This window comes from Girardinichthys multiradiatus, chromosome 5 (genome assembly GCF_021462225.1).
Source record: "Girardinichthys multiradiatus isolate DD_20200921_A chromosome 5, DD_fGirMul_XY1, whole genome shotgun sequence".
Taxonomy (NCBI): Eukaryota; Metazoa; Chordata; class Actinopteri; order Cyprinodontiformes; family Goodeidae; genus Girardinichthys; species Girardinichthys multiradiatus.
Window position 1 is genome coordinate 6,996,132 of NC_061798.1, and position 25,640 is coordinate 7,021,771.

At 39.7% G+C, this 25,640-nt stretch overlaps 3 protein-coding genes across 4 annotated transcripts in view; 1 reads left to right on the forward strand and 2 right to left on the reverse strand.

Moving 5' to 3' along the window:
• acox1 (acyl-CoA oxidase 1, palmitoyl) overlaps nucleotides 1-5,092 on the reverse strand; it is a 24,167-nt gene extending 19,075 nt beyond the window's left edge. For both annotated transcript variants that reach the window (XM_047365612.1, XM_047365613.1), the window contains exons 1-2: nucleotides 4,867-5,092; nucleotides 1,302-1,461 (exon numbers count right to left, since the gene is read on the reverse strand). In XM_047365612.1, coding sequence (XP_047221568.1) covers nucleotides 1,302-1,461; nucleotides 4,867-4,975 — 269 coding nt within the window. In that variant the 5' untranslated portion in view covers nucleotides 4,976-5,092. The remainder of the gene's footprint in view (nucleotides 1-1,301; nucleotides 1,462-4,866) is intronic.
• ten1 (TEN1 subunit of CST complex) lies at nucleotides 5,087-12,469 on the forward strand. The gene is made up of 3 exons (XM_047365614.1): nucleotides 5,087-5,279; nucleotides 5,502-5,659; nucleotides 11,532-12,469. The coding sequence occupies exons 1-3, from the start codon at nucleotides 5,191-5,193 to the stop codon at nucleotides 11,684-11,686; spliced, it is 402 nt and encodes a 133-aa protein (XP_047221570.1). The 5' UTR covers nucleotides 5,087-5,190; the 3' UTR covers nucleotides 11,687-12,469.
• A 3,187-nt stretch (nucleotides 12,470-15,656) lies between these two features.
• LOC124868063 (envoplakin-like) overlaps nucleotides 15,657-25,640 on the reverse strand; it is a 35,325-nt gene continuing 25,341 nt past the window's right edge. Inside the window, exons 16-22 of the mRNA XM_047364861.1 lie at nucleotides 25,386-25,524; nucleotides 24,283-24,476; nucleotides 23,957-24,107; nucleotides 23,725-23,808; nucleotides 22,316-22,423; nucleotides 22,138-22,230; nucleotides 15,657-22,015 (exon numbers count right to left, since the gene is read on the reverse strand). Of these exons, the coding sequence (XP_047220817.1) occupies nucleotides 18,620-22,015; nucleotides 22,138-22,230; nucleotides 22,316-22,423; nucleotides 23,725-23,808; nucleotides 23,957-24,107; nucleotides 24,283-24,476; nucleotides 25,386-25,524 (4,165 nt within the window). The 3' untranslated portion in view covers nucleotides 15,657-18,619. The remainder of the gene's footprint in view (nucleotides 22,016-22,137; nucleotides 22,231-22,315; nucleotides 22,424-23,724; nucleotides 23,809-23,956; nucleotides 24,108-24,282; nucleotides 24,477-25,385; nucleotides 25,525-25,640) is intronic.

Below are 25,640 nucleotides of genomic sequence, written 5' to 3' on the forward strand. Positions count from 1 at the left end.
TGCCCTGACATCTCACATCATGAAGGTCCTAGAGAGACTCCTGTTGGCCCACCTGAGTAAGCAAACAGTAAACCATCAGGACCCCCTTCAGTTTGCTTATCACTGTGGAGTTGGAGTTGAAGATGCCATCATACACCTGCTTCAACAAACCCACTGTCATCTGGACAAAGCCAGCAGCACTGTGAGGATCATGTTCTTTGATTTCTCCAGAACATTTAATACAATCCAACTTGATTTGCTTTGTCAGAAACTCCAGAAGACTCAGGTGGAGGCCTCAACAATCTCCTGGGTCAAAGACTACCTGACAAACAGACCACAGTTTGTGAGACTGAAGGGTTGTGAGTCTAACCAGGTAGTCAGCAGCACAGGAGCACCACAGGGGACTGTACTCTCACCATTCCTTTTCACTCTGTACACCTCAGACTTCCAGTACAAGACAGACTCCTGTCATCTGCAGAAATACTCTGATGATTCTGCAGTCGTGGGGTGGATCAGAGATGGACAAGAAGCTGAGTACAGGAAGGTGGTGGACCACTTTGTGGCATGGTGTGGAAACAATCATCTCATCTTAAACGTGACTAAAACAAAGGAGATGATTGTAGATTTTAAGAGAAACAGGAATAAGTCAAAAACTATTTCTATCATGGGAGAAGAAGTGGAGGTGGTGGAGGAGTATAAATACCTCGGTGTTCACCTGGACAACAGACTAGAGTGGAGATGCAACTGTGAAGACATCTACAAGAAGGGACAGAACAGACTGTACTTCTTGAGGAAGCTTAGGTCCTTCAGTGTTTGCAGCAAGATGCTGCATATCTTCTATAAGTCTGTTGTGGAAAGTGTGATCTCTTCTGCCATCATCTGCTGGGGAAGCAGCATCAGAGCCAGGGACTTAAAAAAGCTCAACAAGCTGATAAAAAAGGCTGGCTCTGTTCTGGGGACTCCTCTGGAACCTCTGGAGATCTTTGTGGAAAGAAGGATTCTTCATAAAATGAAGAACATTATGGAGAACCCTGAGCATCATCTTCATGAGACTGTCCTACAACAACAGAGTGTCTTCAGTCAGAGGCTTCTTCAGATCTGCTGTAAGATGGAGCGCTACAGGAGATCCTTCCTGCCCACAGCCATCAGCATCTACAACGGCTCTTTGAAGAAACCTTCATAATATGAGCTACAACAACATTTAATCTCCCTTTGGGATTATAAAGTATTTTTGAATTGAATTGAATTGAATGTTCTTGCAGTAAGTCAGGGTGTCAAGCTAGTGACCCGTTTTCCCCCATGTCAGAACTCTCTCTGCGTACCTCTTGTAGTGATAGATCTCCTCTGGGTCTGCGATGCCATACTCTCTGAGCTTCAGGACCATCTGGGCGCTTTTTCGAATGGCTTGGTCATAGCGTTCACTGCGAGACAGGAAGTTTGGGTCCTCCTCGTTGAAGTCGGGGTCACTGAAAACCAGCGACTCTACAGAAGACAAACCAAACATAAAACTATATGTCCCTGTATTATCAGGGCAGAATTTATTCAGTAACCGAGTGGAGTAAATTATTAGTAGGTAAGCCAGTCAATCAGTCATTTTCTACCACTTATTCCATAGTGGGTCGCGGGGAGCTGGTGCCTATCTCCAGTAGTCTATGGGCGAAAGGCAGGGTACACCCTGGACAGGTCGCCAGTCCATCGCAGGGCAACACACATACAGCCAAGCACACACTCATTCATACACCTAAGGTCAATTTGGATTAACCAATTAACCTAACTGGCATGTCTTTGGACTGTGGGAGGAAGCCGGAGCACCAGGTGAGAACCCACGCATGCACGGGGAGAACATGCAAACTCCATGCAGAAAGATCCCCGGCCAGAAATCGAATGCAGAACCTTCTTGCTGCAAGGCAACTGCACTACCAACTGCGCTACCGTGCAGCCCACTAAAAGCTGTATTTGTCTTTAAATGTCTGTAGGCCATCACTGAATTTGTGTGATGTTTTCGTGATCCATTTTAATTGATATGCTCTTCTAAAGCGGTTATGATTTTTAGCTGTGAAAGGTAAGCAATATTTTGAAATGAAACATGTTCATACAAAGCTATACTATGGTGCACTATTTGTGTGATCAGAGTGCTTGCATGTACAGTTAACAAAAACTTGGCTAACATTGTTATTTTCTAAGCTGATGCTAACATTTCAATAAAAGAGCAGGCGATGTTCGCCAATTCTCGTCAAGTATTTTTATTTTATTTGGCTTATATTTCTTCCTTAGCTGTCATTTTCTTGTCCCAGAATAAGAAGGTTTCCACTTTCTTTTTGACATGAGTCAGTGATCCACCACTCAATCAATCATAAATCAGAACTCGCCATTATTTTCTTGCTTGGCTCTCACCAGTGATAGGCAGGTCAAATGCTTATGAAAAAAATCTGAATTCCTTTTATTTCCATTCATTAAATGCATGAAAAGTAAAATTTCCTTCTATTTTCAGTCTATAATACACAGATAAACAGCCGGTACTATAATGATGAAAATCAGATAAAGGTTAGGGATAAATTTGTAGTTTATACTTTTTTCTGTAGAATTTAACACTACTACCTGAAAGGCCTGCAGCATTTTTGATCCCTATTCTGGGTTTTAGTCCTCAGGGGGAAAAATCCTCCTCAGTCAAAAGAGAAATTGGCAGATCACACCTCAAAGAAAACCAGAGAGCGGCACTGATATGTTCACCACTTGCTGTGCTTTGTACGTTAACTGGTTAAACGAAGACTCTTCCTTCGCTTTCCATGAACACAAACGTTGCTGTTTGGGAAAAACTCTGACAATCAAGGTGTGGACGCCAAAGAAGCGACTTTAAACTAAGACTGTTTAACAAATTACAACTGGCAAGATACAAACAGAACGTTCTCAAGGTGGCTACCCCTGCAGATAGCAGCAATACGTAACCAGCTAAAATCAGTTTGTAATATTTATTGCTACTCTATGATGAACAGTAAGGCTGTAATGGAAGACAAGCTGTGCATTAGCAGATTTTTAAAGTGCCTGTGACACGCTTTTCCCACAAATGCAGAAATTGAATGAAAACATCTATATATTGAAGGAATTGGGCAGAAATTGACATGATAATAGAAAAAAGACATGATAAAAGACAATTGTGCCAAAAAATAAAGATATTTCGTTCTTAAATTTTTGCAAGTGTAAAGTCACCTGGAAATGAAGTCAAAGGGGGAGTCTCTGGTCATTCATTGTGTGAGCGTAAATAATAAATGGTTAAGGTAGAAGCTAAGTTGCATTAAAAACAGCGTTAATAGGGTGAAGTGGTGCAGCAATACTACGACAGCAGCCGTTAGTCTGCACTACTTCCAGAAGTAAAGAGGATCAGAGCTGCCTGGATCAGAGCTGAAAAACTGAGGAGAGACAGATCCTTGCAAAATCTAAAATTATTATTATTGTAAATAAAATAAGATAAATTTCAAGTGCATACAATGCACGTCACAGAACTTGTGGTTGGCCATCTGATGAAAGATGACTTTCATCTCCTGACTCTGCTGCGTCTCTCTCTGATGGTGACTGAAATATATCTAAAGAAATATCAAATTCTTTGCTGCTATCTGTGTTGCTGCCATTGTAGGACGTTACTTGTTGGGGTTCCCCTCTGATGTCATAAAAGAGCGCAACAAAATCACAAAGGAGTAGTCTGGAATTGCCTTTTTGAAAGGTTTATGACCATATATCTCAACAACTGTTCATTTTAGTGGCATGAATTTACTTTTTAAAATATTTCATCAATGTTTCCTTTCCATAAATGTAATAGGATTTATCATGAACATTTGATGTCACAGACACTTTAACCTATATTTCTTTAAGTATAAAATTCAGATCTAAATCACAATAAATAGATGTTAGTCAGCTAGTTATTTAACCTATATTCTGACATGCTTTACACTTTAAAAGCAGAAGGAATAACAATTGAGTTTAAAGTTTTAAATTAAAGCTATTAAATCTTTTTATACATTTTATTCGTTTCAGATTAGTTTTTATTTTTCAGATTTGGAGAAAATTGTGCTGCAGTTTCTTGGATGGGGGTAATAATTTTATATCCAACAGGAATTTAAGGAATTAAAAGATTTGCCTTATATATGAGTCAAAGCATATGTCCATAACTCCTGTCTGAAGTCCATGCTATCAGCTGATGTGTTTACAGACCAATATTTTCAGAGGTTTTGATGGATTTCATGAATAAAGGGCAAAATGATTTTTTTTCTTTTTTCAGTATATGGCATCACTGATCAGAACCGATCATGGAGTAAACAAATCGACCGAATTCAATCTCTGGCTAATTTAACTTGGCTAAAGAACTTTCAGGGATAATGGTAAAAATGAGACTAGCTGCACTAGTGGTTTATTGCGATTGCTGTCCAGCTTAACAGGCTTATATGCTCAGGATCAAAAAAAAAAAAAGTACAAATTTTAACTTCAAACATGAACTTGACGTCTTCCTTATGTTTAAACCTGGACAGAACAATTGAGCTATAAAGATCATTTAAACTTGGTAATAATCATTCCTAGCTGTGTTACCTGCAACCTGGCCTACTCTTGTAAAGATGACTAGTAGATCAAACTAAAGCCGAGTGTAGCTCTGAAAGATACCCAATCACAGTAATATAAAAAACCTTATAAACATCACTTTGATTGGGATCCATTGCGAAATTTATACAAAATAATCATTAAAAAGACACTGAGTTGTAACGTAGGATGCGTTTTAAGAATGTTGTTAGCAAGCTCTGCAGCACAGCTGTTTAGATTACTGTAACAACTTCTTGCAGCAAACAAGATAATTGTGCACAACAGCAGCTATAAAAACTAATTACGACATTTCAAGCTCACCAATTTCTCGTCGTCTTTTGGTCTTCTCCGGGCCCCCGTCCAAAATGTACGTAACTTTTTCGACATCAAATGACGCATTTAAGCGTTCTCGTTTAATATCAGGATTCATGGTTCTATGAGCGACACGCGTCTTAAGAGACAGAAAATGAGCTAAAAAGTGTTGTATAACTAGGCACACTCCAGTAACCTGACGGATCCTCGGAATGTCTCTACTGCGCAGCCGCAGAGAGGTGGGCACGGAAACGATACGTGACGTATATCCCGGAAGTGCTGTGTTTTCCTCCAGAGTTCACTGATAGATTCATTTCTTTATAATTATTAAACATGTCTATGCTCCCACCAGCCGCAGTATTCCGTCTTCCTTGGGAAGTAAACTCAGTGAAGGAAGGAGAATCAGTGCGGACATTTGGCAGGTCGGGATTTAGCTCTCAGTTCTGACACTTTATGGTTGTGTTGTCCCACATGATGATAGACTAATGACCTGCCCTGGGTCAGGGTGCACCTGGGTTGGCTGCAGGGCCAAGTTCCAACATTATATCTTTTAGGATACAGGGATTTTTTAAAAGCAGAATCAGGAGTGTAACTCTCATATATTGCTTTTATTTATTTGTAACTTGAGATTCTTGGCTTTTCAGACTTGTCTCCTATCAGCCAGATGAATCCAGAGCCACCCTGGCAGCCCAGCATGCTTCCAAAGAGCACCATGTGTTTGTTCAGACCCAGTTTGTTGAGCCATTTAACCCAATAATTGGAGCCCAATACCTGGTTCTTGGTGAAACAGAAAATTATGAAGGTAAAGGACCCCTCTCTTATGTCTCTTGGAGTTGTTATTTGGTACATTCTTCAAAGTTTAGTTTACGTATTACTCAGGTGTCCAAACTTTTGGACATGTGGGCCAAAGTCGTCAGGTCAAAAGTACTCGTGGGCCAAAAAACAAAAAGCTTTTTGAGTTATTGTGTTTGTTGTATTTAGCCAAGTTGAATAAATTAATTAAAAGCAGATTTGGGTGAAGCAATATCTCCTTTTGAGTAAAGATCACTGGATATTTACTATGAAATTAGTGGAAAAGTGGGTTTATGTAAAGACAATTACTGTGTGATGTACTTTACATGTTTTTTTGTAACAGTTGGTCTGTAATAATATTGCCCTAATTAGAAATAAAATGTCTCCATCTGCATAAATTTTGAGTCTGGGGGCCACACTTTGTACACCCCTGACATAATGCTCTGAGAGGCTAGTTATGACATGAAAGCCAAATATCACGTAGAAACATGCAGACAAATTTATTGGCACGCATTGTAAAGTATGTGTAGAAAGTCTAACAATAAATTAATGGCACACTGAACATTTTTGAATAATCAGACATTTTATTTGCTTACATCTATTAATTGGGTAAATGGTAAATAGACTGAATATAGCACTTCTAGTTACACTGACCATTCAACGCTCTTTACACTAGAGCAGCATTCAAGTGCTTTGCCAAGGGGAACATTGACTTGTTAAAGGAGGAAGCTGGAATTGAACTCACAACCTTTGGATCGCAAGACAATTATTTGTCCCACTGATCCACAGTTGCCCTGTCCCATGTTACAGCAACATGTTTATCTTTTGGTGAATCACTTGTGGCACGATAAGTTGATGAGACTGTAATGGATTAGCGATCTACAGGGGTTGGACAATGAAACTGAAACAACTGTCATTTTAGTGTGGGAGGTTTCATGGCTAAATTGGACCAGCCTGGTAGCCAGTCTTCATTGATTGCACATTGCACCAGTAAGAGCAGAGTGTGAAGGTTCAATTAGCAGGGTAAGAGCACAGTTTTGCTCAAAATATTGAAATGCACACAACATTATGGGTGACATACCAGAGTTCAAAAGAGGACAAATTGTTGGTGCACGTCTTGCTGGCGCATCGGTGACCAAGACAGCAAGTCTTTGTGATGTATCAAGAGCCACGGTATCCAGGGTAATGTCAGCATACCACCAAGAAGGACGAACCACATCCAACAGGATTAACTGTGGACGCAAGAGGAAGCTGTCTGAAAGAGATGTTCGAGTGCTAACCCGGATTGTATCCAAAAAACATAAAACCACGGCTGCCCAAATCACGGCAGAATTAAATGTGCACCTCAACTCTCCTGTTTCCACCAGAACTGTCCGTCAGGAGCTCCACACGGTCAATATACACGGCCGGGCTGCTATAGCCAAACCTTTGGTCACTCATGCCAATGCCAAACGTCGGTTTCAATGGTGCAAGGAGCGAAATCTTGAGCTGTGGACAATGTGAAACATGTATTGTTCTCTGATGAGTCCACCTTTACTGTTTTCCCCACATCCAGGAGAGTTACGGTGTGGAGAAGCCCCAAAGAAGCGTACCACCCAGACTGTTGCCCAGAGTGAAGCATGGGGGTGGATCAGTGATGGTTTGGGCTGCCATATCATGGCATTCCCTTGGCCCAATACTTGTGCTAGATGGGCGCGTCACTGCCAAGGACTACTGAACCATTCTTGATGACCATGTGCATCCAATGGTTCAAACATTGTATCCTGAAGGCGGTGCCGTGTATCAGGATGACAATGCACCGATACACACAGCAAGACTGGTGAAAGATTGGTTTGATGAACATGAAAGTGAAGTTGAACATCTCCCATGGCCTGCACAGTCACCAGATCTAAATATTATTGAGTCACTTTGGGGTGTTTTGGAGGAGCGAGTCAGGAAACGTTTTCCTCCACCAGTATCACGTAGTGACCTGGACACTATCCTGCAAGAAGAATGGCTTAAAATCCCTCTGACCACTGTGCAGGACTTGTATATGTCATTCCCAAGACGAATTGATGCTGTATTGGCCGCAAAAAGAGGCCCTACACCATACTAATAAATTATTGTGGTCTAAAACCAGGTGTTTCAGTTTCATTGTCCAACCCCTGTATCTAGGACCTGTCTATACCTACTGCCTTGGAAAATCTGTTGTACTTTCTCCTGATCTTTTGACAATGAGATTCCTCTGATGCTTTGGAATCTGTCTGTAGATGATGGGCTCTGCTGTGGCATACTGTCAGGGATGGCCTACTTGAACAGCTGAACTTTATTTTTAGTCTTTTTAGATGCACCTCAAGTGGTAGCAGGTTTATCGACTCCTATTGAACATGAGTTACGAGTGTGGTGGTTGGTTCTGATAAGAGACACATCATCAGTTACAAGAGAGTGAACACATATGTAGCTACATTATTGTAGGTCTTTTTTCCTTTCAATGATTGTGGTTTTCAATTGAATTCTGCAGGTTATAGGTTGCATAAAAGGTGGAAAAGGTTCTGAAATTATTTGTCTTGCTCTAATTTTTTACATCATTACAATTGCATTATAATGGGTAATATATAGTGTTCTCCTTTAACCACTGTGCATACCAACTGGTTGTTTGGGAGGGATGTCATGAAAAGGCTTTTTCTGTCCTACCATCACAATTGTTAATATGTAGAGTTTACTAAACTATGCTGTGACTTGAATTGGAAGTTTCTGCTTCTGTCAAAATAGACTGATTTTGAGCAACAAACACACTAGGTGGGGTTGGAGTGAAACCAAGTATGAATATTTGGGAAAGCCCCTCATGCCTACAGCTAAGCTGTTTTTCATCTTGGTTGTAGTATTTATAACTGCATTTGTCACTTTGTCGATTTCAGGTTATGTGTTAATATTTTACACACAGTTCAGATTTATAAAATCTAGTTCAGTTAATATAGTCGCAGCAAATGTAAAGTGACTTTACAAGACAAATGATCCTATTCATATTTAGTTATTTACAATCCAATTTGGTTCCAGATTCAGATACAAATTCAGTCCAGTTCGTTCCCCTGCATTCATGTAGTAAGACTGATATCCGGAACAGTCCAATTTGGAAAGCGTTATCTAACAATCTAGTATTTATATAACATAAATCACCAATTGGTAAAAAGTTGCCTATCTAAGAAAGCCCAACAAATTACCTGGAGTCATTGACTTAGCAGCAGCTCCCTCATCCTGAGCAAATGTCAGGAACAAAAGGTTTAACCTAGATGTCAGGTTTGACCAACAACTCACCTTTAACGACCACATAAAGAATATATCAAAGACCTCGTTCTACCACCTTCACAACTTCTCCAAGATCCGTCCACTTCTTTCCCGCTCTGACGCAGAAAAACGTATCCATGGCATTGTTTCCTCCAGACTGGATTAGTGCAATGGACTTTTTACGGGGATCTCCTCCAAAAACATTCAATAATTGTAGTTTATCCAGAACAGTACCGCAAGAGTCCTCATGCAATACAAGCATATCACCCCTATTCTGTACTCCCTCCACTGGCTCCCAGTCCCATTTTGCATCCAATATAAAATTATACTGCTTACCCATAAATGCATCAGCTGCCATGATCCATCTTATTTGCAAGAACTCCTTCCACTCCAAACCTCCACCTGCACCCTCAGGTCGTATTGTATCCATCACATTAATAAAATGTGTTTCCCATCAGTCTCAAACCTATGACTAATCAGCCTGAGAGTAAACTATTATTATGCATATTATTTAATATTTTATACAGAGAAATGGTTTTACATAAAAAATATAAAAACAAATTCAGAATAACAATTTCAACATTAATTACACTGAAACTGGTCTCAAAAAGAATTAATTTCACTTATATATTTTGATGATCAATTAGGTAAACAAACAAACATGAAACTAGCAACTACTTAGGGAAATTTTGAAGGGAACTGAGAATGAACATTCAAAGTATCCTTAGCTGACTTTATAACTACCTTTATAAAAATGTCTCCTTCTGAAAACTTAAACACAATTCTTTTGTGCATAAATTGAATTTTAATTGTTAAAATTCCAAGGTTTATGTGGTTCCTCTCTTTGGAATTAATATGAAAAGCAAGTCTGGCTGGATAAACTGACTCTTGTCTGTACTCCAGATTCACTGAGGCAAAACAAAAAGGAACCTTCTGGAAATTCAAACATTAAAGTATCAAAAATGTTGTACAAAAAACAACTACGAACCCTATTTTAACCCAGTGGATCAGAGTTGATGCATTTGATTGGGCTCTTTACCTAAATTTGGTTTTGTGTTTCTCTGTTGGTCCATGACTCTGGTTGTCTTCTGAGTCAGTACTGAGCTCACAGAAGTCACCATTGTGATGTTGTCAGATGCAAATCATAGAGGACTTTAGTTTGCCACGATTTGGAAGCCATTAAGAAAAATCAATTCTACCATTTTCTCAAACCGTTTTGTTGATGTTTTCAGGGAGAGATGATTCTGAAGCAACGGATAAGAATGTTTTTCTGCCTGAAAAGCAGTTCTTTATTCAACTTTCCAGTTTACAGCTAGAATCGTTGGTAAAAAAAACATTTCAAAAGCTTACAGAGTTCTAAACTAGCAGAAAAAACTGCAGTGATTTAGAGAAATATCATGTATTGACATACATCCAAACAAACTGCTTCTGATCATAAACAGCATGTGTTTGACAAACTCTGGCACAGCATCCATCAGCTCCATCTAATGTCATGAATGAAGGCCTAGTGCACAGTCTTGGTCAGATTGTGAAAAAACTGCAAAAGGTCAGAATTTTGGGGGTCAGTATGTCTACACAAACATGTGGGGATAGTAATGAGGATAATAAATAAAGAAACCTGCCCCAGAAGCCTGTTTGGTATTGGTTCACCATCTGAAAAAATGAAAAACAGAGACAAGAGGGAGAAAGAAACCCCAGAAGAATGTTCTAATAATCAGAAATGTATTAAACAAACAACTAATTAAAATTGTATTTTTAAGTACTTTATTACTAGCAGTCTTTCAAAAAGATACATTCCTTCAAGTACTGCACCGGTCACTCATCGATCTGCTCTAACAGGCAAATTATAAGTCAGACACTTGTTTTTTGTATACCTTTTTAAGGTCTTCAAATACATCAAAGCTGAAAAGTTCTTCTTTTTTATCCTTAAACACATTAAACAGGATCTTTGTTAATGCACTTTGTTTTGAGCTCAATAAAAATCGGGTAAAGCTTTATGCTTTGAATAGGGTTGATTAAACAGTCTTAATGAATAAAAGAAAATAAAAATAAAAGAATATTCTCTGGAATTAGTGAATGAATGTTTAAGTGACAGTGGCGCAGTTGGTAGCACTGTTGCCTTGCAGCAAGAAGGTCCTGGGTTCAATTCCCGACCGGGGGTCTTTCTGCATGGAGTTTGCATGTTCTCCCTGTGCATGCGTGGGTTCTCACTGGGTACTCCGGCTTCCTCCCACAGTCCAAAGACATGCCTGTTAGGTTAATTGGTCACTCTAAATTGCCCTTAGGTGTATGAATGAGTGTGTGCATGGTTGTTTGTGTGTTGCCCTGCGATGGACTGGCGACTTGTCCAGGCTGTATCCCGCCTCTCGCCCATAGATTGCTGGAGATAGGCACCAGCTATCCCGTGACCCACTATGGAATAAGTGGTAGAAAATGACTGATTGACTGACTGTTTAAGTGATTGTCTCCCTGCTTTGTGTAATTTAATTTTATCTTCACATTTAATTAGCAAAGGTGTAACGCCTGTGTTTGTTTAACTCGCCTCTTTTTTGGGCACATTTCAAAACAAGAAGAAGAAGTTTCTCTCTATCACCTACCCACATCTGTTTGTCCTACAGGGGTTGGTGTGATGGTTCGTGCCCGTGTGCTGAACTGTGTTGACGGCGTGAACTCTGCACTTCTGCAGAAGGCCATCGCAGAGCAACGGAGCTTCTTCACGGAGAGGGAGTCCAAACAGGGGGAGGTTACACACCCAGAGGATGCAACCTCATAAAGTTCTTCATACTCCAACAATGAAACCAAAAATCAACTGAGTTGGACAGTATTATGCATCTAGTCCTAGATGTTTTGGTATTAAATAATGTCTCCAGAAGATGCGTTGGGTCCATATGTTGTTAGATGTTGTATTTCTGTCAGTCCCCGAGGTTTTCTGATATTTTGTAACAGCTCTTTGATAACATTCTGTTTGATGTAACCTTGTTGTTTCATATCTTTTAAACATATGACATGCCAAAGTTTACATATAAGTAGCACATTCACATACTTATGTAGATGACAATAAACTAGGAATTATGGCTGTGAATTATTGTCAGCCTTAAAACCCTTATCTAGTGTATTAACAAGTTGTGGTTTACCCCTTGAAGATCTGGGCCCGTATTAACAAAGATTCTCACAGAGAGCTCCTATCTTAGCCTTAATATTCCTGGCAAGGGCTCCATGCTTAAAGTGATTCAGTTCTCTGCTGAGAGCGGCTCTGAGCGAGGAGACGACAGAAATACCTGTCTTAGTGAGGAGGTGTGGTTGACCCTGTTGCTAGGTGTGACGCTGTCTTCTAAGAGCTGTGATTGGTTGTTAAAAGAAACAACAATGCTCTCCCAGTGATCAATAGATAGAAATAAACCAATCAGAATTTAGACTGGATTCAGAAATGTGTAAATCATGAAGATAAAACTTAGCAAGATTAAATTAATTGTTACACAGCATCAACATGTTTGAACGTAGCTTATTTACATGCTCATTATAATTTTGATTTGCTTATAAATATGTTTACTCGCCATGCTGTTTGTTGTCATTTCATAGTAATTCATTTCATATTAATATTAAAATTAAACATTTTTCTGAGATCTCTTTGTATAATGAGGTATAGTTTGGTAAAATGGACTGAACAGAGGAGCAGAACCTGAGGAGAGCTGTGTTGAAAGGTAGATTTGGTTCTGGGGTCACGGTGAGAACAAACAGGCATTCCCAGCAGATCCATGCGTTGTTCCCTCTGCTTTCAGCACCAGCCTGGAATGTGAGCAGCTCTAGTACCTGCTGGTACCTGCTGAGTTCAGAAGCTAAAGAGGAGATAGCAGAACACCAGAGAGCGTAACCACATATGGGGAACGTTGGAGATGACCATTTAGGCCTAGGCTGCTGACATCATGTACAATACAGCAAATACTGATTCAGCTCATTTACACCTTCCTCCTGTGTATATAGTGCTTAGATTATTGTACTGTTGTCTAGAGTTTGTATTTACAGTGCCTTGCTAAAGTACTCGACCTCCTTGAACTGGTCAACCTCTTGACACATTTCAGGCTCAAACATAAAGATATAAAATTCAAATTTTTTGTGAAGAATCAACAACAAGTGGGACACAATCGTGAAGTGGAATGAAATTTATCGGATGTGTCAAACGTTTTTAACAAATAAAAAACTAAAAAGTAGGGCGTGCAATATTATTCGGCCCCTTGCGTTAATACTTTGTAGCACCACCCTTTGCTGCAGTTACAGCTGCAAGTCGTTTGGGGTATGTCTCTATCAGTTTTCACATTGAGAGACTGAAATTTTTGCCCATTCTTCCTTGCAAAACAGCTGGAGCTCATTGAGGTTGGATGGAGAGCGTTTGTGAACAGCAGTCTTCAGCTCTTCCTACAGATTCTCGATTGGATTCAGGTCTGGACTTTGACTAGGCCATTCCAACACCTGGATACGTTTATTTGTGAACCATTCCATTGTAGATTTGGCTTTATGTTTTGGATCATTGTCTTGTTGGAAGATAAATCTCCATCCCAGTCTCAGGTCTCTTGCAGACTCTAACAGGTTTTCTTCCAGAATGGTCCTGTATTTGGCCCCATCCATCTTCCCATCAATTTTGACCATCTTCCCTGTCCCTGCTGACGAAAGGCAGGCCCAAACCATGATGCTGCCACCACCATGTTTGACAGTGGGGATGGTGTGTTCAGGGTGATGAGCTGTGTTGCTTTTATGTCAAACATATCGTTTTGCATTGTGGCCAAACTGTTTGATTTTGGTTTCATCTGACCAGAGCACCTTCTTCCACATGTTTGGTGTGTCTCCCAGGTGGCTTGTGGCAAACTTTAAACGAGACTTTTTATGGATACCTTTGAGAAATGGCTTTCTTCTTGCCACTCTTCCATAAAGGCCAGATTTGTGCAGTGTACGACTGATTGTTGTCCTATGGACAGACTCTCCCACCTCAGCTGTAGATCTCTGCAGTTCATCCAGAGTGATCATGGGCCTCTTGGCTGCATCTCTGATATCAGTCTTCTTCTTGTTTGAGATGAAAGTTTAGAGGGACGGCCGGGTCTTGGTAGATTTGCAGTGCTCTGATACTCCTTCCATTTCAATATGATTGCTTGCACAGTGCTCCTTGGGATGTTTAAAGCTTGGGAAATCTTTTTGTATCCAAATCCGGCTTTAAACTTCTCCACAACAGTATCTCGGACCTGCCTGGTGTGTTCCTTGGTCTTCATGATGCTCTCTGCGCTTTGAACAGAACCCTGAGACTATCACAGAGCAGGTGCATTTATACAGAAACTTGATTACACACAGGTGGATTCTATTTATCATCATCAGTCATTTGGGACAACATTGGATCATTCAGAGATCCTCACTGAACTTCTGGAGTGAGTTTGCTGCACTGAAAGTAAAGAGGCCGAATAATATTGCACGCCCCACTTTTCAGGTTTTTATTTGTTAAAAACGTTTGACTCATCCAATAAATTTTATTCCACTTCATGATTGTGTCCCACTTGTTGTTGATTCTTCACAAAAAATTGGAATTTTATATCTTTATGTTTGAAGCCTGAAATGTGGAAAAAGGTTGAAAAGTTCAAGCGGGCCGAATACTTTCGCAAGGCACTGTATGTATATATGGGTATATTTATTTTAGAATTTTACAGTCTGTGAATATTTAAATAATTATGTACTATATTGTTTGTAATTTTGATAAATTTTTATTCATGGCTATTTTTTATTGTTTCTATTATTGATTTATCCTTTGTAATATGACCTTACTAGAGGTTCACCTTTAACCTGTCCTGCCACTGAAACTATTTAATTTCCCACTTGGGGGATGATAAGGTTCATCTTATCTCTATATTAATAATGGTATGATTGTTATAGAAGTTTATGTGCTCAGTTAATCAACTATAAAGAGGGTGGATCCCTGCACGATTGAGCCAGGAGCGTTTTATTAATTCACTGTTGTTCATTGTACAGAGAATATCTCTCTCTTTGTCATCTTTTCTGCTTAAGACACTCTTAAGCTCGCTAAAGGTTCTCCTCACTACTGTTAACATTTCCTCACATTAGGATCTCCCTTAAGGCATCCAAAGCTTTGTGATTAACTTTTATCTTACCGAGGGAAAATTCTAAGACAAAATCGTAGAATTTGAGAGGAATCTCTGTCGTCTCCTCGCTCAGAGTTGCTCTCACCAGAGAACTGAATCAATCTTAAGCATGGAGTCCTTGCCAGGAATATTTAGGCTTAGATAGGAGCTCTCTGGGAGTACTGAGAATCTTAGTGAATATGGGCCCTGACTTTTAAGCAGCTCTGCAGTTTTTCAGTTTTGTTCAATGGAAATAAATGTTACTATGAAATCCAACCTATGAACTTGAAGTGGTTTTCCACTGCCTCTCTGACATTTTCTTCTAAGCATTCATACAGTATCTTCATTATTTCAAGGATAATGCATGTTTAGAGACCTAAGACTTACTTTAAATGGAGAAACTGTATTTAAAATAGCATAACATGGGGAATTAAAGGAATTTACAAGCATATTCACATCATCTTTCATAACAAGATTAAAACGTTTGGTTTAATACAACCTCAGCTAGTCCACCACTGACTGAAGTGGTGTTGTTGGAATAGAATAATCTGCAGGGCCCATTTTTTTTAAAGCACACAGTAACCATGTTGTTGCCTTGTTTTGATGAGCAATACAAAGACTATGTTCTTTTAACAATTAATTCAAAGTAGATGATTTATTTGTAACAGAAGCCAGTTCGGTAACACTATTTGAAATGGTTCAGACAGGTCAAAGGCTCTCCTGGCTGACTGGAAAAGCTCACAGAAAACCAGAATGCAAAGCAGTTTCTTAACAGTTTGGAATGGTTTTTAAACATGATAAACAATGAACTGAAAATGTTGAATATATGTGAGTTCACATTGGAAGAAGTGCTTAGGAACATGCTGGGGAGGGGAAATGTAGCCCACATTCCTTCTAAACTGTTGCCAGCCAGGTGTTTTCAACATGAGAATCCCAGATTTGCCATTTTAGTCATGATCATCCCTTTAAGGTCACCGTCGTAATTACTGCCTTGTGGCTTTTCAGTGGGTCTTGGTACCCAGAGTAAAATGTCTGGGATGATGATGTTGGACCTTAAATCTTCATCCTGGCTCCTTTTTGCTGGTGGGCATGGAGCATTGTTCTGTTGGAATGTCCAGTTGTGTACAGGTTTAAATGCTCTTGTCCAGAGAGTCATCCTCAGATTAAATAATATCAGATGTTAAGAAACAACCCAGAAGACACCAGACTTAAGTCTGCGTTCAGCTGAAAACTGTTGGAACGCCACTGTCACTCTCCAGACTGAAGCAAATTTTTCTTTGTGAGAGCAACTGTCAACCAAGAAAGAAGCCTTTTTTTTTTCAAAATACACACTGAGAAACTCAACTAACATTTGTAGCTGCCAACATGGACAACACCTTCCTGAAGGATGTTTTTTTTTCTGGTTAGAGGAGCCAACGTTTTAGCTGTTTAGCTTCAATGACAAATATTGAGTTTGGATTTGTGAAAGTGGTGGTAGCATCATGCTGTGGGGCTGCATTGCCACCAGAGGTACTAGTACACAAAGTAGGTGGAAAATGAAGAAGGAAGACTACCCCTAAATTCCTTTCCTCCACCCAAATCAACAACTTGTTGGTTGGATGTTGGACAAAGTTGGGTATTCCAACAGGACTTTGATCCAAAACAAAAATGGTTTAGGAATGGTAAAAGGAAGAAAATTAAGGTTCAGAAATGTCTTTCCCTGAAGTCTAGCTTGTAGTGTGTGGTTTAGGGGCATCTTGGCAAGGGATTTTTGACAAAGTATGTGCATATACACGCGGAAGGTGTGTATGTGTGTGTGTGTGAGTGTGTGTGTACATAGACTGTTAAAAATTAAAGCAACACTTTTTAATTAGAGTGTAATATCAAGTCAGTTAAAGTCCTGGGATACTGATCTGGTCAGTTCAGTAGTAGAGGAGGTTGTTAATCAGTGTCAGCTGTTCTGGTGATAGTGAAATTAACAATAGGTGGACTAAAGGGCAACAATAAGAGGAGGCCACAGACATTTTTCCCCTCTCATTTTTTTTTTTACTTCCTTTCAGTAGTTTTGCATTTTGACCATTGTCAGTGTCACTACTGGTAGCATGATGCGATACCTTGTCCATATAGAGGTTGTAGAGTCCAACTCCACCAGGAGGGCACATCTATACGTGCCATTGCCTGATGGGTGTGTATGTAGGAATTTTACCCTTTTGTGGATCAAAGAAAATCCATAGTAATTCAAGCTTATACATAAAATTTGTTTATAAAAATCTAAAAAGTTGTTTGTGGGAGAAGAGCCCTATGAGAGCTTGACATTTACTTCCAGCTAGTTGTTTATAGCATTGTCTTTGAAATGCTGTCTCGAAAAAATAAACAAAGGATTTAAAAAAGATTGTTAAATGTATTTTTTCTAAAGGCTATCTAAGTAGAAATATCAAAAACACTCCTGTGACTTCTGTGCCAAGAGAGAGGGACAATGATAGACTATCTCAGTTGTCCCACTGAACCAATAAACTGTCCCCATTTGGATTAATTTGGATTAACCAAGCCTCTGTCAGAATTAGGATGGATGGATGGATGGATGGATGGATGGACGGGTGGATGGATGGATGGAAACCAATCTACCCAGCTTTAACAACAGAAGCACCAGTAATACCTCAATAAACTGAACTAAACAACAGCAGCAGTAGCAAACTCCCTAACCCACCAAACCAAGCAAAGGATCAGACTGCATTTCATGCTTCCTTCATTTCTCTAATGTTTTGGTACAATATCTTCAACAGTTTTTCTAAGCTTTGTATTATGCAGCCACTTCATTTTACAATAACAAAAATCTTCTAACAGCATGTGTATGGAATCTGTTTTGACTGTGCTTCTGAAGCTGCATCCATCATCATAGTTGCTAAATCATTTTGGTGGACAAAGAACCATAAATTAATCACTCAAACTCAACCACGGTACTAAATCTACAAACAAAGGTTTCATAACTTACATTAGCAGAGATCCTGAAGTTCATATGTAAGATCATATTCATCTAGTTCATAGTCTGTACTTCACAGGGCATCACTATCACATTGCAGATGCAAACTGCATCAGTAGGTGCTCCATCTTCCCCTACATGTTCATGCAAAAACTCCATCCACAACAATAACTGACAAACACCAAGTTCGTTGCCTGTCACATCTGACTTCCGTGGCTTTTTCCATTCTCTGTTCCAGATACCTTCTGCCCTCTATAAACTTGACAATGGAACCTTTGTCCTTGTTGAATAAGTAAAACAGATCTAAACAAGTTTCAGGATTATATTTTCTTGCAGAATTCTACAACTGCCTTGTATATTACCATAGAACCACACCTTCCACCTCTTTTGCCTCCTTCTGCCTTAACTCCATGGAGTTAAGAAAAAAGGATTTTTAGGGTCGAAAATTGAGCTTGTCATTCATCTGAGTCAGAAGACCCGCTCCAAGACCCACTCCGAATTTCCTTATAAGTCAACAATCATGAGACCTCTCAGATTAATCTTGACCTATTATTCAACTATTCCCTCTTCTTCTATCCTCTTTGATTAAAACAGTGGTCTCAAATAGTTGTGGTGTTAACCGCAAGTGAAACTAGAAATGCAAATATCTTGAAGAGCTGTGTGTTGGAGTATAGCCAGACTCTTTAGAGGAGACAGGTAGCATAAGTAAGCCTGAAGCTTGGTCTTTCTTGCAGCGACACAGAGCTTGCTTGTAGTTTATCGTCTCCTTTGTTATAGGGTCTATTATATCCCTTATGTAAACTTCATCAGTTTGCAGATCCTTTATTGTTGAGCTGTCAATCATTTTAGATCCTATGGCATCCGACAGATTAATTCTACGACCACTGTTAGGATCTACCAGCCCCCCAGTCAAATGCTGGGCCTCCATGTATCGAATTGCTGAATCTCTTGGCATCCAGCCCTTCTGAACAGCTTTTCCCACAGACAAACATTCTTTGGTTATGGGATCTTCAACTCCAGTGAAAGCTTTCTCTGCATTAAGCAGCCGATGGACTTGGCTGTCTTCAATAAGACCTCTTGTTGCCGCCTTGTGAACTTTGTATCTCTCATTGTTGCTGATGTCAATTATCCCACCAGTTGCTGCTTGAGCCTCCAATAGCCTTTGGGCAGTGGTAGGGTCGATCAGTTTGCGCAAGGTGGCATTGCGGATTGTAAAGCAGGTGCCTGTATATGTATCCATTATTCCAGCAATCGGCTGTATTTCAGTAGCAGAGGTAAGGTTTAATGGGGATTTCACTGATAAATTTAGCTTTTGTGTGACTGAGTTGAATTTAGGTTGCTTGTTTTTGTCACCTGCAACAAGAAGGGCAAACTCTGAGATTGGAAGCTTGCCTTGTTTGTACTGTTGTAGATCATACTCTGTTAGCCTTCCTTCCTTAATAGCATCTTTGATAGGGTACTGCTTTCCACTCTTGCGATCCTGCAAGACAGATGTTTCTCCATCAGGGCCAACGGAGGTTATGTTTTCCCAGTCACATTCTAGCTCCTGCAGGTGAATGTACTGCTGGCGATCAATAAAGCCCCCAATGTAAGCATCATAAGGAGACATGTCTTTGCCAGTCTCTGGATCCAAAATTGTAATTTTGGTTGAGACGTTAGTTTCTTTGGTCCTTGTCTCTGCTTGTTCCTCTTTCTGTAGGTACGTTAGCATATCACGGATTGTAGTGTCTCGGTGATGAATCTTATCTTTCTCTTCCAAGATCTGCCTCTCCAATCGCTGGACATCTGACTCCATCTTTAGGATTCTCTGCCTGCTCATCTGTGTTCTTTCACTCATTAGTCGACTCTGTTGCTGGAAAGAAAGGCTGGTGTCGTGTTTCTTTGCCTCCAGAGTTCTGAGTTCTCGGGTAAGGTTGTTCTTTACCCTTAATAGGGCATCTTTGTTTAAAGTAAGATTTGTCTCTTCTCTTGAATTGTTAGATTTGGTGCTCATTAAAAGGTTGATTTTGTCATTGAGACGTCTGATTTCATCCTCCAGGTCTTGTCTAGCAAATTTGTTCTGAGACACCTGCTTCATCAGACTACGTCTCTCAGCTTCAACAGCCTGATCTTTCTCCACACGAACAACCTCTTTGTACACAGTCTTTTCACCAGACTTCTCTTTCTGCAGAATCTCAAGCTTTACATTGACATTACGGATTTCCCTCTGGAGACGCAAAATATCATGGGTTTCCTTCTCCATATCAAACCGCAAAGCATTTGTCAACCTCTCCAGTTTAGGATCTCTTTCAACCTTCAGCACATCCTCAACTACTATACTCTCCTCGACAGGAGGTGGGGCATTTTCCAGTTGTGTGATGCGTAGTCGGATCTCTCCAAGTTTTGATTCAACTTGAATCCTTTTTTGGCGCTCATCACTTTCTCTTATGATGTGCTCTTGATCTTCCAACTTTGCTCTTAATTGCTGTACCTCCAGATCCAACTGACGTCGACTCACTACTTCTTCATCAAGCCTCCTACTGAGCCTGTCATGTTCTACTACTTGCCTTGGGTCCCTCTGAAGGTGTACAATCTTCTGGATAACCAGTTTCTGTTCTGGTTTCTGTCTTTCCAAGAGAAGGTATTTGTGTTGGAGGTCAAAAACCATTTCCTCAGTATTTCGCCTCATTTGTGCTTCCTCCCGCACAGCCCTGCGCAACCGGTCAGCTTCCTTCTCAAGCAGTGGATCAGGCTCATACATGATTACATCTCTTAAAACAAGTTGGGTCTCTATCTTGGACATTTTTGCCTTATATTCATCTTTCTCTTTCTTTAGCTGTCTAACTTGGTTTTCAAGGAACATGCACTGGCTGTCTAGGCAGTTCACCTGATCATTTAGCCTTTGGATTTCTTGCTCGTTTTCCGGGCTTTTTTCTTCTCTCACCACCTCTTGGAGAACTTCTTTGAGTTCTACTCTGGGTTTCTCTGAACAAAGCCTGTTCAGATCAGTGGTGACCTGCCTGATCTCATTTTCCAGATCAGCACATTGTATAACTGAATCTTGTATTTCTTTTCGAAGGCCCATAATTTCCATCTCCGTATTTGGGTCAATTAGGTAGATCTCATTTACAACTTCTTTCACCTCAACACTGGTCATCTTGTCTTCAAGCTCTCTGTAGCGTTTTTGCAGCTCCATCACTTCTTGACACAAGTAGCTGTTTTCAGACCTTTCTTCCTCCAAGCTTGTTTGGAGCTTGTTAAATTCTGTGATAAGTTCAGGGTCTTGCTCAATCCTTTTTGCCTTTCTAGTGATGGTTTTAGACTGGATGTTGGGAATCAGCTTTTCAAGGGTGTTAATCTGATTTCTTGTGTGGAGGATTTCATCATTGAGGAGCATGCATTTCTTTCTCTCATCAGAAATTTCAGTCTCAAATGTCCTTAATGCTTTAGATATCTCTGGATCTTGTCCTGCTTTAACCATTTCTTTCTTAAGTACTCTGTATTTGATGGGTGGTTTATTCTGCTGGAGAATTGTGAGTTCTTTCTGCATTTGGATTTGCTCTCTTTCTTTTATATGGATTTCATGTCTCGTGTTTGCCATCTCATGTCGCATCTTGGCAGCCTCTTCATCCAGTTGAGGGTCTCTTTCAAGCTTAATCACCTCTCTAGTCGCCACTCTGGGGGATATGTGTTTAAGTGTGTCCTGCAGATCACTGATTTTCTTGTTTACTGTCTCAATCTCTGACTGGGTGGAGCTCTGCTTTAGGACTTCATTGTTGAGTTCGTTCCTTAGATCAGCCAAATCACCTAACAGTTTAGGATTGCGGTAGTACTGCAGCACTTCTTTCTTCTCAACATGCTCAATATCTCTGTGACTCTTTATGAACATCACTCTGTTTTTGAAGGTTTTTAGCTCTGTCTGAGCTTGAGCTGTCCTGTCCTTCTCTTCCTCTAGTTTTTTAAGTAAGCTATCTAATTTACAGCCACTTTTTTGCTGGTTTTCAAGCTTCGCCTGCTGCTCTGCCACCATCTGAACATTTTCTTCATTCTGCAACAGTAAAAACATATTTATCAAGTTTTTAAATATGTTTTACAGAGTAGCTTAATCTTTTTCATTAGTTATATAGTATATAGCAAAAAGGTTGATTAATTTGTGACCTTTAGCCTTACTTGACAAATTAGATTCCTAGCCAAGACCATATGTCTTTGGCGTTGGATGTTTTCTGCTGTTGCTTCTGCATAATGGTTTACCAATTGTTTTTCCTGTGATGAACATATCTCCAATCAAAGTCTTGTCTTTTTAAAAAGCTTAGAAACATGTATTGTGGTAAAAACATTTGAATGTTACCTCTTTCCCAATAGCATCTGCCAAAGTGAGCATTTGGACCCTTTTTGGAAGAGTCATTCCAACATCCTCAAGTGTACTATTGTATTTATGAGCATTTGCCTCATAAACCTGTAGACATAAAAATATTAGTTTTATGTACTTCATATGTGCATTTCCTTTTCCACAGCTGTACAATCTTTAAAAGCGACAGTAGGATACACATATGCATTTCCAATTCCAATTCAGGACTTTAATGAAATGTATACGTTTTAAAAACTGTGCCATGAAAAACACAACATTGGTATAAGTGAATATGCCACCAGTTCGTACTTTCTGAACATTTTCGGTAGTTGTGCTGGATGCTGTGGTTGTTTTGCAAGTTCTGGTCAGATAGGTATTTGAAAATAAAATCTGTCCATCAAAGTCCGCACTGGTTCTTTACATGTTCCGCTTTGTTGCACTTTACCGGAAATCTGGCGGTTTTTATAGACTTATTTTCTAAGTCTAACTTTAGAAGTTAGCTGAAATAAAAAATAAAAAATCAAGATAAAAATATTTGTACGTTAATTTGTTTTGTTTTTTTCTGCCCTAAAATGTCAGAGAGAAATAAATTACTTTGATCTGGCTCCAGAGGTGCTCAGGAAAAACACAAGCCTTCACTAACAGCTGTATTGTTCAAATGGATAGTCCATGGAGTGAGCAAGCACTTACTCCAGCTGAAGCCTGCGTCTTAATGTGGGTCTTTGCTTCTCTGAAACCACCGTATTGAATTTAATTTCAGTCTCATTTTTAAAGGACTGATTTCATATATGGCGTTTTAAGGTCAAATTTGTCTTCTAAAGACATCCCAAAACATCTTTTAAAACTAGACTTATAGATTTTCAAAACAAAATATAACTCTGCACTTACCTTCACCTAGCTGGCTGCCTGTGCCTTTCGTGTACAGCAGTATTGAGTGGGCAATTGTCATTTGTCCTATAAATATCCTTGATCAATAGTGTAGTTAATTCTATATCACACATAAATATACAAGCTTGGTTTGATGAAAACATATCATGGCCAGCAAATACACTATTTATGTGCTTTATTGTATTTTATTTTACTTTAGAACAATCTCGTTTAGAAAACAGGACATTGGTTCGTGGAAACCTGCCCTATCCAGTTGAGCAACACAGCTGTTAGTGAAGGCTGGTCGGTTTACTGCAGTGCCTCTAGTGGCAGAGTAAAGTATTACAAGAACAGAAAAAAAAACCAACATTTTTTTCTCACACCTTTCTGGGCAGAACAAAAATACAGAAATATTTTGATCTAGATTATTTTTTTTTACTTGCAGCTAACTTCAAAAGTCATGAGAAAATTATAATTTTGTCATACTTTTTGTCATAATGTTGTGAAACTTATACATTTAGTATTTTCTGTCCTATTCTTACATTGAGTAGAATTTGCAGATCTTGAGAGAGGACAGTCACTCTGCCAATGTCGTCCTCCTTCTGCCTTAGACCCTTCATCACTCTCTATATGAGAAATGTTTCATTAGTCTTTTAAATACTGTTTAACATAATTAATTAATGCAAAGATGGACAAATAGTAAAAAAAAATATTGCTTAGCGTGTTGACTGCTTTCTTTATGTATACCCCTGTATAATCAGAGCATGTTTGTACCTCTTGGGAGCTCTGCTTAGCAGTAACCTCTGACAGTCCATCACTGATGTTTATCTGATTTTTCGGCAGGTTTTCCAGGGTGGAGTTGAGGTATTTGCACAGGCTCTGAAACTCTTGGTACTTTGATGAAGCCTCTTGTAAAAGGATCTCCCTAAGGGGAATATCACAGGCCCAAATAGTGTTAATTTTATTGGGCCTTCACTGTTGTCTAGTAAATTTCTTCCAATGATATCAAGTAAGAAAAGGTAGTTTTGCTTTTCCTTGAAGGATATTTAGATCAAAATGAATCAAAATAACTGACCTGAGGTGCTCTCAGTTTGACTCACCTTTCCTTCAGCTGGTTGGTTACATTGGCATAGCGACCCTTCAGCTGTTTGACATCTTTCCTCTGGCGTTGGATGTCAGGGCAGTACTCTTGGTAGCCTTGCTGCAGGGAGCTGCACAACTTCTCAGTTGTCTCCAGATCCTGATTTAGTTTGATCATGTCTTCCTGGACCCCTCCCACAGACCTTTGCTGACGCTGAGTACAACATAGGGGACATTCAGGATAAAATATACCTTATATTCCCAAATATTTTGTGTCACCTTGCAAATCATTGAATTTGATTGTTCCAACCATTTCACTGGCCACAGGTATATAAGATTTTAGTAAGTCATACAGACTGCTTCTGCAAACATTTGTTAAAGAATGGGTCACGCTCCGGAGCTGTGTGAACCCCAGCGCTTTTCAGTGATAGGATAAGATGCCACCTGTGTAAAAAGTCCAGCCAATAACCTTTCTCGGTACTAAATACGTTATACGTTCAACTGTAAATGGCATTATAACAAATTGGAAGTAACAAAACATGACAGCAACTCAGCCATAAAGTAGTAGGTTCGCGGAAGCTGAGGCACAGAGTGCACAGAGGACAGCAGGCTTCTGAAAGGTCAAAATAAAATTAGAACAATGCCATGCTCCTGACTCTGTGGGACCAAAATGGGGATGGCCCCTTGGGTTCCAACATGACTGTGCGCCAGCGCACAAATCAATCTCTGTAAGGACATGCATGTGGGAGTTTGCTGTGGAACAACTTGACCTGGCTGCACAGAGTCCTGGCCTCTACCTGACATAAAAACTTTAAGAGTGGAAAACTTGGGGGCAGGCCTTCTCGTCCAAAATCAGTGTCTGACCTCACAAGGTGCTTCTGGAAATATGGTGTGAAATTCTAACAAACAGACTCAAAAACTGGTAGACAGCCTTCTTATAAGAGTTGAAGAAGAGTTGTAGCTGCAAAGGGTGTCATTTTGAAGTCTTTGTCTTAAATATATGATGTCAATAAACTTCATGTGTATGCAGAGACTAGTGACCCAATACTTGTGGCAATATAATGTACTGTATGTCATAATGAATTTCTGTACCAGTATATACATTTGTTGTAGACCTCCTCACCTGGATGGCTTCTGTGTTAATTTGTATTGCATTTGGTATGTCAGAAATTAGGTCGTCTTCACTAAGGTTTCTTTCAAATCCAGAGACAAGACTGTCCATCTTCTGAATTTGACCCTCCAGGCTAAGAGATGCATTTGCTCTGAGAGAAACAGATAAATGCAGGAAGTTAGAATCTAAAAAACAAAATAAGGCACTGAGTGCACCAGCCAAATCAAGGATGCGAAAGTGTTAATTTTTGTCAAACTCTGCAGAAAA

Excerpts from the sequence above, each read along its gene's own strand:
- ten1 (XM_047365614.1), top strand. The coding sequence starts at position 5,191 with ATGTCTATGCTCCCACCAGCCGCAGTATTCCGTCTTCCTTGGGAAGTA. Across the intron at positions 5,280-5,501 it reads TCAGTGCGGACATTTGGCAG|ACTTGTCTCCTATCAGCCAG; the intron begins GTCGGGATTTAG and ends TTGGCTTTTCAG. Across the intron at positions 5,660-11,531 it reads TGAAACAGAAAATTATGAAG|GGGTTGGTGTGATGGTTCGT; the intron begins GTAAAGGACCCC and ends TTTGTCCTACAG.